Source organism: Trichomycterus rosablanca, chromosome 1 (genome assembly GCF_030014385.1).
Source record: "Trichomycterus rosablanca isolate fTriRos1 chromosome 1, fTriRos1.hap1, whole genome shotgun sequence".
NCBI classification, from domain to species: domain Eukaryota; kingdom Metazoa; phylum Chordata; class Actinopteri; order Siluriformes; family Trichomycteridae; genus Trichomycterus; species Trichomycterus rosablanca.
Window position 1 is genome coordinate 18,712,441 of NC_085988.1, and position 14,872 is coordinate 18,727,312.

At 42.0% G+C, this 14,872-nt stretch overlaps 1 protein-coding gene across 1 annotated transcript in view; it reads left to right on the forward strand.

The window, feature by feature from the left end:
- Positions 1–14,872, forward strand: part of atp7a (ATPase copper transporting alpha) — a 57,911-nt gene that overhangs the window by 17,079 nt on the left and 25,960 nt on the right. Inside the window, exons 4-8 of the mRNA XM_062989003.1 lie at positions 2,948–3,646; positions 10,366–10,578; positions 12,671–12,834; positions 12,922–13,083; positions 14,210–14,286. Coding sequence (XP_062845073.1) covers positions 2,948–3,646; positions 10,366–10,578; positions 12,671–12,834; positions 12,922–13,083; positions 14,210–14,286 — 1,315 coding nt within the window. The remainder of the gene's footprint in view (positions 1–2,947; positions 3,647–10,365; positions 10,579–12,670; positions 12,835–12,921; positions 13,084–14,209; positions 14,287–14,872) is intronic.

Genomic DNA, 14,872 nt, shown 5'->3' on the forward strand with positions numbered 1-14,872 from the left:
CCAATATACACTACAGTGGGGCCAAAAAGTATATAGTCAGCCACTGATTGTGCAAGTTCTCCTACTTAGAAAGATGAGAGAGGTCTGTAATTTTCATCATAGGTACACTTCAACTATGAGAGACAAACTGAGAAAAAAAAATCCAGGAAATCACATTGTAGGATTTTTAAAGAATTTATTTGTAAATTATGGTGGAAAATAAGTATTTGGTCAATAACAAACAAGCAAGATTTCTGGCTCTCACAGACCTGTAACTTCTTCTTTAAGAAGCTCTTCTGTCCTCCACTCATTACCTGTATTAATGGCACCTGTTTGACCTCGTTATCTGTATAAAAGACACCTGTCCACAGCCTCAAACAGTCAACCATGGCCAAGACCAAAGAGCTGTCGAAGGACACCAGGAAGAAAATTGTAGACCTGCACCAGGCTGGGAAGAGTGAATCTACAATAGGCAAGCAGGTTGGTGTGAATAAATCAACTGTGGGAGCAATTGTAAGAAAATGGAAGACATACAAGACCATTGATAATCTCCCTTGATCCCGTGGGGTCAAAATGATCATGAGAACGGTGAGCAAAATATCCCAGAACTACATGGAGGGACCTGATGAATGACCTGCAGAGAGCTGGGACCAAAGTAACAAAGGCTACCATCAGTAACACACTACGCCGAGAGGGACTCAAATCCTGCAGTGCCAGGCGTGTCCCCCTGCTTAAGCCAGTACATGTCCAGGCCCGTCTGAAGTTTGACAGAGAGCATATGGATTATCCAGAAGAGGATTGGGAGAATTTTCATGTGGTCAGATGAAACCAAAATGGAACTTTTTGGTAAAAACTCAACTCGTCGTGTTTGGAGGAAGAAGAAAAACCCAAGAACACCATACCTACTGTGAAGCATGGGGGTGGAAACATCATGCTTTGGGGCTGTTTTTCTGCAAAGGGGACAGGACGACTGATCCGTGTTAAGGGAAGAATGAACGGGGCCATGTATCGTGAGATTTTAAGCCAAAACCTCCTTCCATCAGTGAGAGCATTGAAGATGGAACGTGGCTGGGTCTTCCAGCATGACAATGATCCTAAGCACACCGCTCGGGCAACGAAGGAGTGGCTCCGTAAAAAGCATTTCAAGGTCCTGGAGTGGCCTAGCCAGTCTCCAGACCTCAACCCCAGAGAAAATTTGTGGAGTCTGTGTTGCCCAGCGACAGCCCCAAAACATCACTGCTCTAGAGGAGATCTGCATGGAGGAATGGGCTAAAATACCAGCTACAGTGTGTGCAAACCTGGTGAAGACTTACAGGAAACGTTTGACCTCTGTCATTGCCAACAAAGGTTATGTTACAAAGTATTGAGTTGAACTTTTGTTATTGACCAAATACTTATTTTCTACCATAATTTACAAATAAATTCTTTAAAAATCCTACAATGTGATTTCCTGGATTTTTTTTTCCTCATTTTGTCTCTCATAGTTGAAGTGTACCTATGATATAAATTACAGACCTCTCTCATCTTTCTAAGTAGGAGAACCTGCACAATCAGTGGCTGACTAAATACTTTTTGGCCCCACTGTATATTGCCAAAAGTATTCACTCACCCATCCAAATCATTGAATTCAGGTGTTCCAATCACTTTCATGGCCACAGGTGTATAAAACCAAGCACCTAGGCATACAGACTGCTTCTACAAACATTAGTGAAAGAATGGGTCGCTCTCAGGAGCTCAGTGAATTCCAGTGTGGTACCGTGATAGGATGCCACCTGTGCAACAAGTCCAGTCGTGAAATTTCCTCACTAGTAAATATTCCACAGTCAACTGTCAGTGGTATTATAATAAAGTGGAAGCAATTGTGAACGACAGCAACTCAGCCACAAAGTGGTAGCCACGTAAAATGACAGAGCGGGGTCAGCGGATGCTGAGGAGCATAGTGCGCAGAGGTCACCAACTTTCTGCAGAGTCAATCGCTACAGACCTCCTAACTTCATGTGGTCTTCTGATTAGCTCAAGAACAGTGTGTAGAGAGCTTCATGGAGTGGGTTTCCATGGCCGAGCAGCTGCATCCAAACCTTACATCACCAAGCGCAATGCAAAGCGTCGGATGCAGTGGTGTAAAGCACGCCACAACCGGACTCTAGAGCAGTGAAGACGTGTTCTCTGGAGTGACGAATCACGCTTCTCCGTCTGGTAATCCGTTGGACGAGTCAGGGTTTGGCGGTTGCCAGGAGAACGGTACTTGTCTGACTGCATTGTGCCGAGTGTAAAGTTTGGTGGAGGGGGGATTATGGTGTGGGGTTATTTATCAGGAGTTGGTCTCGGCCCCTTAGTTCCAGTGAAAGGAACTCTTAATGCTTCAGCATACCAAGAGATTTTGGACAATTTCATGCTCCCAAATTTTTGGGAACAGTTTGGAGATGGCCCCTTCCTGTTCCAACATGACTGCGCACCAGTGCACAAAGCAAGGTCCATAAAGACATGGATGAGTTGGTTTGGTGTGGAAGAACTTGACTGGCCTGCACAGAGTCCTGACCTCAGCCTGATAGAACACCTTTGGGATGAATTAGAGCGGAGACTGCGAGCCAGGCCTTATCATCTGACATCAGTGTCTGACCTCACAAATGCGCTTCTGAAAGAATGGTCAAAAATTCCCATAAACACACTCCTAAACCTTGTGGAAAGCCTTCCCAGAGGAGTTGATGCTGTTATAGCTGCAAAGGGTGGGCCGACATCATATTAAACCCTATGGATTAAGAATGGGATGTCACTCAAGTTCATATGTGTGTGAAGGCAGACGAGCGAATACTTTTGGCAGTATAGTGTATGTATAAAAAAAGGACTGGGGTTCATATAGCTATCTAAAATGTACACTCAAATAAGAGCTTTATCTAGCTCTAAAGAATTTGTTTAGTTCTATTATGAGTTTGTGTCCTCAAGAATGTGCCCTGTGTTTTATTTTTAGTAAATTTGGAATCCCAGGATGCCACAGTGCTGTTCTTACCGTACCTCATCTCTGCGGATGACATAGTGAAGCAGATCGGTGTGGCCGGCTTCAAAGCCAGCGTGAAATCCAAGCCCCGTCAGTTACAGCTCTCTGCCGTGGAGCACCTCCTGAACGCCTCCGAGGGGGAGACCAATGAGAAGCCTGGAGACGCTAGCACTTTAACCACCACAGTACTGGACGTTTCGGGAATGCACTGCAACTCCTGCGTGGTCAACATCCAGGACAATATATCCAAGCTAACGGGGGTCAGCTTAGTGCAGGTGTGTTTGGAAAAAGGACAGGCTGTAATCCAGCACAACTTAGACCTGGTTACAGCAGCGGAGCTACAAAAGGCTATTGAGGCTCTGCCACCAGGGAAATTTAAGACGCAGTTAGCTGGGCGGGAAGTTCCGTTGTCTTCTTGTCCCCCAGAACAGACTGCGTCCTCCAGCTTTTTACAGCCCCTGGACTCTGTAGTGCACATCACTATAGAGGGGATGACCTGTAACTCGTGTGTGCAGACCATTGAGGGTGCTATCTCACAGAGGAACGGCGTGAGATCAGCACAGGTATCCCTGGCCAACCATCAGGGCACATTTAAATATGACCCACTGGTCACCAGTCCGGAAGAACTGAAGGCAGCCATTGAGGACATGGGTTTTGATGCTTTTCTGCCAGGTGAGTTGCACTCCACATTTTCTAGCTATTGTGTATAAATGTTGCTCTCATGTTCATTTTCTTAACACTCCAGAGCCGTCTGCAATTACTGCCACATTAACTTTTATATAGCCGCCTTAAAGTTTATTTGTTTAGATAAAGTCTTACCTTAGCCAGACTACCCAGAAGCCTTTTGTTCAAGAGTACTACTTAGAAAACTTCAGGTCATTCTGACCTCAGGCATTACACCTAGTAAAAGTTTGTTTGGAAAAAGTTTTAAACTTAATAACGTAGAGCTGGGTGGTATGACGGTACATCATTTTTCTGACACAGATTAAAACACTACATACTGTACGATTTGGATTAAAACACTATACACCGACTAGGCATAACATTATGACCACTGGGAAGCCGGCAAGCCGGAGGAGGCAGTGTGATACTTTGGGCAATGTTCTGCTGGGAAACCTTGGGTCCTGCCATCCATGTGGATGTTATTTTGACACGTACCACCTACCTAATGCCTAGTTCACACTACACGACTTTTGCCCTGATTTTCGCTCGGCGACTGGTCGGCGATTGATTTTCCGGGTCGGGAGCAACTCAGCGTTCGCTCGGTGATCAAAACTCTGCTCTCAGTCGCTAAGTGTGAACTATCCAACAACTCGACCCGACCGGCTCGCCGACCGCTCGGCGACTGGATTGAGTTTTCTAGCACGCCAGATATCTGATCTCAGACGGGCAACTGGGAATGAGTGACATGTCGAACAGCCAATGAGAACACAGGATACAGCGTGAGGGGAAATGCAGGAGAGGACGGGACAGGGGACAGGGGCTTAATTAATATAGTTTATATCAGGATACACCGACACACACGTTTTACAGTATTTCTGATTTGATCGTCCTCTACAAAACATAACACCCACGCTGCATTGCAAAACTTACTACAAAACAAGCCATATACTGTTCTTGTTGCCAAATCCACTCAGATTCATTTATTTTTCCTCCTTGATATTACGCTGCACATCAGCGCACAAACCCTTTGATCTCTCGCTACTTGTTGACGTTCATTTTTTTGGACGTGGTATCATTAAACTTCTCGTCACTTCTCACGTGTGTTTTTGTCAAAAAAAAAAAAGAAAAGAAAGAAAGAAAAAAAGGGAGACCAGAGAAGCTCGCCTGCGATTCCAGTTGGTGATGGATCATGTAGTGTGAAACCCCCTATCGCCGTTCAGTCGTGTAGTGTGAACTGTTCAGCGACCTGACGACTTGGAAAGTCGTGTAGTGTGAACTTGGCATAAGCATTGTTGCAGACCATGTACACCCTTTCATGGAGACGCTATTCCCTGATGGATGTGACCTCTCAGCAGGATAATGCGCCCTGACACAAAGCAAAAATAATTCAGGAATGGTTTGAGGAGAACAACAACGAGTCTGAGGTGTTGACTTGGCCTCCAAATTCCCCAGATCTTAATCCAATCGAGCATCTGTGGGATGTGCTGGACAAACAAGTCCGATCCATGGAGGCCCCACCTCACAACTTACAGGAGTTAAAGGATCTGCTGCTGACATCTTGGTGCCAGATACCACAGCACACCTTCAGGGGTCTAGTGGAGTCCATGCCTCGACGGGTCAGGGCAGCAAAAGGGGGACCAACACAATATTTGGAAGGTGGTCATAATGTTATGCCTGATCGGTGTCTACTGTTCGGTTTGTCGGGGCATGGTTGTTGCAAAAAAGCAAACGGTTAAGTGACGTTACTACCGGGCGAAAATGCTTCAGTTTAATTGCTGTACCGATGTTATACCAACAGCACCGAAGTGAGCTGGAAGCATAGAAATATAAAGTCGTCCACTTTTCTACAACAGACCTGTGATCAAGTTGTACAATCAGTGGAGTCGTACCTCAGTATAACGGTATAACTGTGCACTTTATTAGTGGTGACTGCAAAACTGCAAATGTCATTTTATTTGTTAAAGGGAGAGCTAATGGTAATTGTATAATATTTACATTTTAGCATTTAGCAGACGCCTTTATCCAAAGCGACTTACAGTACAGTTATAGTATACAGTCTGAGCAATTTAGGGTTAAGGGCCTTGCTCAAGGGCCCAACAGCAGTAACCTGGCAGTGGTGGGGCTTGAACCAGCGACCTTCTGATTACAAGTCCAGTACCTTAACCACTAGGCTACTGTACAGTACAATACTTGAATATTATTAATAATAAACATCGTATATTGCACCTGTTTCACACGTACTGATTCCTTGTAAAGGCAGCTGTAGCCTAGCGGTTTAATCAGAAGGTCGCTGGTTCAAGCCCCACCACTGCCAGGTTGCTGCTGTTGCGTTAGCAGACTAATTTTCTGGTTGAGCAATAAGTGGAAGCTTAGAAATAAACACACATAGCAGACAGTAGCCAGCCTGCGGTAAGGTGTAGAGCCAAGCAAACAAAGTAGGTGGTAGCTAGTAGGGCTGGGTATTGCCACTAATTTCCTGGATCGATTCGATTCCGATTCACAAGGTCCCGATTTGATTCGATCTTCGATTTTCGATTCTCGATTCGATTTTCGATTCAATTTCGATTCAACACATTTAGGCATATTTGAGTTACATTAACAGGTTTTGTTTAAATATGTACAGATGTTCACAGAACAAATGTGATAATTGTACAAAGAACATTTATTATTAAAAAATATTTGTTTTTACATAAATAATTTATCCAAAACAAAAAACAGTAACATTATTTTTTTTATTATTATTATTTTATATGTCTGACACGCTACAACAGTGTACATGTAATGTAAACATACACCTGGCTGTTGCACAACTTATGCCAAGTTCACACTACACGACTTTCTGATTTGCCGGTCTGGGTCGCTGTACAGTTCACACTGCACGACTAATCGGTGATAGGGGGTTTCACACTACACCATCTATCACCAGGAAGAATCTCAGATGAGTCTGTCTGCTCTCCCAAACTACTGTAACCGAGTGTCTTAGTAATGCACTGGGTTAATAAAGGAACAAATACACAGCACATAACAGATCGTCGGGAGCATAAAACTTTATTCACCTTCTCTGTTATGGTACAGAACAGACGCGCGCTAGAGTCAGCCCAACAGCAGCAACCTGGCAGTGGAGGGGCTTGAACCAGCAACCTTCTAATTACTAGTCCAGTATCTTAAGCACTAGACTACTGCCCACTCTTTATTAAAAGCAGTAAATTGTGCAGTTTTGATAAGCTGTTAATGTTTAGATGTTACAATCACAAAATTAGAAGTAAGCGTCAAAAAACGTCAACATTATTTCACTATTTAAACAAAGAAATAAATAAAATTAAAAAAAAAACAAATGTGAACAAAATGTGCAGGTTTTTATACTATTTTGTTTTGAGTCTAATTTCAGTCCGTTGTTATTGTTGGATATTCTTATTAAAATCACAAAGCTGGTCCTGACTGCTTCAGTTCTGGATGTGTTTAACTTTATAAAAGTTTCAGGTGTGATGCTCCGCATCATTCATGCTCTTGTATTTCTGTTTTGTACCGCGATTTAAAGCCTGGGATCCTTAACCAGCGTTACACCTGACTTAATAAATACTTCAGAAGTTCATGTCTTGTTAAAAACTTCACGGTTAGTCACATTCAGTTCTGTTCTGTTACGGTGAAGCTCCACACACTCGCGCACACATGCGCATACGTGACTCAAAACTTCCGGATATTTAAAGACACAGCGCTCCCGTCAAAATCAATCCTGTTATATTGCATGTGTGATGTACCTTTATTTACGTCTAATTTGTATTTGCCACGAACCTCATGCGGGCCGGATGTGGCCCGCGGGCCGTACAATGCCCAGATCTCCGTGTACACCGTAAAAAGGGGCGTATTTAAAAGATCGATCTCACGTTTATATGAATCGATATCGGATAATTCAAATAAAGATCGATTCGAATCGAAAAATCGATTTTATAAACCCACCCGTAGTAGCTAGTGTGTAGGAATATATTTGTGTTGCCTAACAACAGTCCAGGACTATTTGTGTTGACAGAGTAAAATAAATTCTGGCTGCATAAATTTCAAGGCACAACAACTGAAGTGTGGACCTAAGGTTGTCCTGTTGTATCTACTGCTATTGTTTACAGTTAGCAGTTTACTGTTAGTATTTACTGTATTTTCTCCCAGCGTGTGGTGGAGAAAGCCGTCACAGCTCCACCCTCAACAAACTCATCCTATATTCACCAGGACTCTTAAGCAATTTGAAATGGACCCAGTAGGATAGCACAGACAGGTCTGGATTTTAAAGTAGGGTGGCATCCAACCACAAGCCATAGGGCAGTGGTAGTTCAGTGGTTAAAGTTCTGGACTAGTAATTGGAAGGGCACTGGTTCAAGCCCCACTTCTGCCAGGTTGCCACTGTTGAGCTCTTGAGCAAGCCCCAATCCTCAATTGCTTGGACAGTATACAGTCACGATTGGCTGTCACTTTGGATTTTAGCTAAATGTCGTAAATATTTATTTGTTATTACGGAGAGCCACACCCTGATCAACATTATTCCTCTACTCTGTGCAGACGCCATCAATCAGCCAGCAGAGGTCGTAATTGCATCAGTTATGAGCTCCCTATCCGGCTCCCTACCTGTATGAACAACAGCCAGTTGTTGTTCATATAGCCGTCCAGCCCAGCCGGATAGCAGAGCTGAGATTCAATACGATGTATTCGAAATCCCAGCTTTGGTGTGCTAGCGTATTTTACCGCTGCGCCACCTGAGCGGCTCTAAATGTTGTAAATGTAAATGAGATAAAGACAGGAATCTCTGTACAGTTGGTCAGAGCCACTTTTTTCTATTTATTTATGCATTTTCTGTCTTTTTCTCCCAATTTAGCATAGCCAATTAGTCTTCCGCTGCTGTGGATCCCGATTGCATTCGAGGAGGGTATATTTGCCTGCTCCATGCCCCTTCCGATGTGTGCGCAAGCCCCTTAACTCCTTCTTTTTTGCTTGTGCAGAAGTGGATGAGCCTCATTCTGTCTGCTAACCAGGGTTCTTGCACAGCGTCTACTTAGTCCGGTCTTTTTCCACCCAGCAGACTCTGTGACCAATTTTGTCTGCTGCAGGCACTGCCAATTGTGCCCACTAGATGGTGCCCAGCTGACCAGTAGTAGAGACAGATTTCGGTATATCCCGCTGCGCCACCTGGGCACCGCTCTGAGCTAGGGCTGTCGCGGTGAAAGAATTTCCCCTTGCGATATTCAACCTGTCTCAATATCGCGGTATGCGGTAATATCGCCATTTTTTTTTGTTTTTGAAAATTACTTAATTAATCTGCATTTTAGAGCTATATAAACAAGCTTTATTGTTAGGCTATGATTCGGTATATTATTGCTTTATAATGACAAAGAAGAGACAGCTTTAAGACCAATGAAATGCGTGTTTAATGTTAAATACAGAACAGTGCAGGGATGCGCGTCTTTTCTCTATTAAAAAAAGGTTTAAATTTAGCTCCTAGGCTAGATATACAGTGTGAAACGAAAAAAAAAAGTGTTTAGGCTAAATATTGTAAATACACATCTAATCAAAATATGGTAAAAAAGAAATATAATAAAGTCTGTAAGAGTTTAAACCTGCGTTATTATGCGCGCTAGAAGAACCAACACGTTCATCTGATGTGGTTTAGAGAGAGAATCTGAGTGGGGTAGCGATGTTCCCCTCGGTGTAAAACTCTCTCTGATGGGGCTCGTTACACTAATACACGTGTACTGTACCTGCATGCGACTTTACAATGCGACAAACTATCTATTTAGTAGATATAATTAACATAACAATATATACTACATTTCAAGTTATTATTCGTTTCAATACATTTTTATTCAACGAAAAAATACATTTAAATCATTCCAGCAAGACCAGAAAGAGAATATTTGCAGGATGCAATGCCATATTAACCGTCATTAAGTGTTTTAGTTCACCAAGGCTGTTTAAATGTAGTCTAAATTACAAGTATTTATTGAGTGTGAACTCAATTTAATCATTAATAAACTTGCCTATAATTCCTGTTGCGATTGTTTACATTTTAAAACACAAAGCCTGACGCTCAGCAGCAACGCATGAGAACAGGTTGCGGGAAAATGACGCTCCTAGCTCATTTTCATTATGAATTCATTTAACATTTATTACGCCCGAATGTAAGCGTAAAACAAGATGGACCTGCAACAATATAAACAAAAAAAAATAGAAGAAAGAAAGAAAAAACGTGAACACCGCGGTGTTGCGGTTGCTTGGCATGCCCTGCGGTTGGCTGGTCTATACCGCGATATTTCAAAATTGCGGTTAGCGCGACAGCCCTACTCTGAGCCACTTCTCAACAGTTTCGGCCCCTTGATTTTTGGTACAATTTTCTGTACAGCTAACCAATGTGGATTGTTAAAGGCTCAAAGCTGTATTCCAAGTTTTTCTGTTTGCTGGTTTTATAGTAAGACAGATATGAGCATGTCATAAAAGATATATAATCCAAAATAAACATGCTCCAGTTAAAATTGTGAAACTCTGCATTATGATATGCTATTTGGATTTTAATTCATGTTTAATAGTAATAGTTATAGAGGTTTATGATGCTGACTGCTGACATGGTATTATTCATATTCAGTTTACTGTTGAATGCATTGTTTTCTTCAAAATAAATGTTAGTTTTATTACTGTCCAGTAAGGTATTACCTAGCTAATCAGATCTCATTGTTTCCTATCCTAACCAGAGACAAATTCACTGGTGCCAGCTGCAAAGAAAAGTTCTCCTTCAGTACAGAAATCACATCCGTCCCCCACGCTTTCCACCAAAAAGGGGAAGGAAGTGGACAGTGATGCTGAGTCGACGACAAACACAAACTCCAAATGTTTCATCCAGATCGGTGGGATGACCTGCGCCTCCTGCGTGGCCAACATTGAGAGGAACCTCAAAAATGAGCACGGTAAGCTCCGAAAAAGGTGCTCATTGTGCAATGCCTCGAGAGGAAGCAGATTATTTAGCCAGTATGCAGCTTTTATCACCAGAGCGTTTTATTTGTGCTTTTTAAGTGTGTCCACGTGACCGAGGACACGTGGACACACTGCTTGCATTAGAACACGGTGATTAAAATTTACGCTCTGTCACTGTTTCACTGAGCTGAACGCATGACCAATTAAATTTTTTCTTAAATATCCCAAACTAAGAGAGTAGACATCACAGGTTTTATCACATAAATATCAATGTCAGTCTTTGGTCCTGCTCTTACCAGGCCTCCAGAGGGTTTCAAATATCTACTGGCCTTCTTTATTCCACATTCTGTATACAACAGTATGCTGTCTCACACCCTCTCGCAACTCTCTGAATAATTCTGTGATTCAACACTCACTTAAATGTAACTTTATTGGCATGACAAAATATGGACATTCACACTGCCATTTACTGAACACAACTGTCACTTTAACCATCTTGTGATTTGTTGCTGCTTAGTCTTGCTGCTATACTTTTTGCAATTATGCACTTTAGATCAACATAAGCTGCTGCAGTTCTTTGTGCAATAGTTTAAAATGTAAATACTTTTTACTTGTATTTTTTTTTGTTTCTTAGTTTATTCTATTTGTATACTTATCTTGGTTTATTCTTATTTCATTCATGTCGCACACACCGAGGCCTGGGTAACTGTATTTTGTTCTGTCATGTACGTGGTTGAATGACAATAAAGCTGAGTCTGAGTATTGCCAAAGCTTTGTTACATATTTAGGAAATACTATAATAAAAAGAAAATAATAACTTTGGAAAATATACAATATATATAAAAAAAAGTTACAGGCGCAGCGCGATAAGTTGCTAGCACACCAGCGCCGAGAGTCTCGGCTCTGCTACCGGTCGGCTGGACGCCCTCAAGCAGGCATAATTGGCTAATGTCTGCAGCAGACAAATGAGCCTCCAGTCTGCTTGGGTGCGAAATGACCAGATTTAACAAAGGTGTGGGGCTGTAAAAGCACTTGCGCAGCGATGGAGGAATGCAGAGGACGGGGCATGGCTCTCCGCGCGCAAAGCCGGCCTCACGCAAATCCACCGGTGTGTGGGTGTATAAGTCAAGTCACCCCATCCTTGGGCAACACTAGGGGTCCCCAGCAGGGAAAAAAAAAAAGTTACAGATCGCAAGTAGTCACAATGTACCAATTAAAAATAATAATGTATATATGTGTATATATATATATATATATATACTGTATATTAACAGTGAAGGTAATAATACTAAATGTAAGAAGTAATGAGAATAAAAAAGTGTGTGTGTGCTGCTAGTGTGCAGCTCTTTCTGTGCTCCCCCAGTAGGTGGGGTAGTTTGTCAGGGTCTGACAGAATATTAGGGTTGATGATTGTGTTGAATTTGGGGAATAATTGGTTACAAATATGGTGGTATTTGGTACTTTGGGTGAGGATGTGCAGCTCTGTCTCTACTGTACTGAGAGTTCAGTGCTGGCACAGCCTCTCCTCTTGGGGAATCCAGGACTATGTTTTGGCCCGTCACCCACGGCCAGGTTGTGTGCACTCAGTCTGTACCTCGTCAAGGTGTTTCTTTATTTACAGCTGATTCATATCACCTGTAAAGGACAAACTTCTATTTTTTGTGTGTAGAGGACATTTGGGACACAGCTTTTGTGTTCATGAGTTTTTTTAACTGTGTGCTGCTCACCTTGGATAGCAAATTGGATATTTACCATTTTCGGTCAGCGCCACAGGCTTTGTTAGAACTGCTCACCCCGTGCTAATGTCCACAACGCGTCTTCACCCACAGTGTCGCTGTTGTAGCCAGTAAAAGCAAAATGTCGAACAATTAAACAGAGAAATGCATTGGTAAGACCCAGCTTTAACAAATAACCAAGCAGAAGTTATGGTGTATCGATATGCCCACACTAGCTAGTTAGGGCCTGAACCTTTATTGGAAGCTCACTGTTGTCTCACAGCAAGAAGGTCCTGGGTTCAGACTAGCCTGAATTTCTCAGTATAGCATGGAGAGTTATTAAGACTAAAAAGTTGTTGTTTCTCTGCAGGTGTCCTTTCGGTGTTAGTGGCGCTGATGGCTAGTAAAGCGGAGGTGCGCTACAATCCTACTGTCATTGACCCACTGAGGATAGCAGAGTGCATCAGAGAGCTGGGCTTTACAGCCTCCGTCATGGAGAACTACGATGGCTCTAATGGCGCCCTCGAGCTTGTGGTTTGTGTCTCACCAGCACGGCTTTATTTGAATTATTTAAGAAAAGAGGTGGGCTACATGTAATAGCTCTGTGTCTATTTCTTACAGGTCAGAGGGATGACGTGTGCTTCCTGTGTCCACAAAATAGAGTCCAGCCTGGTGAAGCAGAAGGGCATCCTGTATGCTTCTGTGGCACTGGCGACAAATAAAGCCCACGTCAAATATGACCCAGAGGTGACAGGCCCTCGGAACATCATCCGATTGATAGAGGTGAGGGTTTGGATTTTACTCATGTGTAGCTTAAAGATTTATTGATTTTACATAATGAGCAGAGATAGCTAGATAGATAGCTAGCTAGCTAGATAGATAGATAGATAGATAGATAGATAGATAGATAGATAGATTGATTGATTGATTGATTGATTGATTGATTGATTGATTGATTGATTAGATAGATTAGATGGATGGATGGATGGATGGATTGATATGATAGATATGATAGATATGATAGATTAGATAGATGGATGGATGGATGGATGGATGGATGGATGGATAGATGGATAGATAGATAGATAGATAGATAGATAGATAGATTATGATATGATATACTGTATAGATAGATAGATAGATAACTACATTTCGTTGCCTTGTACCTGTACTGAGCAATGACAATAAAGTTGAATCTATCTATCTATCTATCTATCTAGATGATAGATAGAAAGATAGACAGACCGACAGATAGATAGATGGACAATTAGATGACAGACAGACAGACAGACAGACAGACAGACAGACAGATAGATGGACAATTAGATGACAGATAGATAGATAGATAGATAGATAGATAGATAGATAGATAGATAGACAGACAGACAGACAGACAGACAGACAGATAGACAGACAGATGGTTACTTTATTAATCCCGAAAGAAAATTAAGACCTCAGTAGCTAGGTACATAGATCAAAAGTAATAGTACACACTATGGGACAGTGGTAGCCTAGTGGGTAGAGCATTGGGCTATCAATTGAAAGGTTAAAGAGTTCGAATCCCAGCTCTGTCATCCAGCCACTGTTGGGCCCTTGAGCAAGGCCCATGTAGATGTCTTTTGGTATACATTGTAGAGTTGGTATAACTTGTAAAGTATAAGTCACACACACATGTGCACACACACATACATAGATATTTAAACATAATGTACAAATGTACATAAATATATATACATAATGTACAAATATATAGAAATGTCCACTGTTGTATGTGATGGCACATCTCTGGTCATACACATGGTCTTTTGGGTGTAAAACAGAATGTAGCTCTGTGGGATGCACATTCAGGTGAAGGTTGGACATGTTAACACTTTTTTTTTTTTTTTACTGATTTGTATTTGTGTTATAGAATTTAGGTTTTGAAGCATCTCTGGTGAAGAAAGATCGTTCAGGAAGTCATTTGGATCATAGCCAAGAGATACAGCAGTAAGTGAAAGTTTTCTCTCTTATGTATTAAAGATGCAATCCATCCATTCCACAGTGTCGGTATTACATTTATATTGTCGGCTTTTAGCAAATGCTTCTATCCAGAAGTGTCTGATACATTGCATACAATCGAGGGGTTAGGGCTTTGTTTAGGGACCCACATTTGGGCCAGTAATCCAATCCAGCCAATTGGTCCGGGTCCTTTCTGTGTGGAGTTTGCATGTTCTCCCCGTGTCTGCGTGGGTTTACTCCGGGTGTTCCGGTTTCCTCCCACAGTCCAAAGACGTGCAAGTGAGGTGAAATGAGACACTAAATTGTCCAGGACTGTGTTTGATATAACCTTGTGAATTGATGAACCTTGTGTAATGAGTAACCACCGTTTCTGTCATGAATGTAATCAAAGTGTAAAACATGACGTTAAAATCCTAATAAACAAACAATAAACAAAATCCAGCCCAGTTACAAAGACATAGTTTATGCTTGTGCCAGTCATTCAATTACACTCATAATAGTATAAATTATAGCTACAATACACAGCACAGCCTACTTGAATGGTTGAATGTAAACCTCTTAAACATCTTAACAT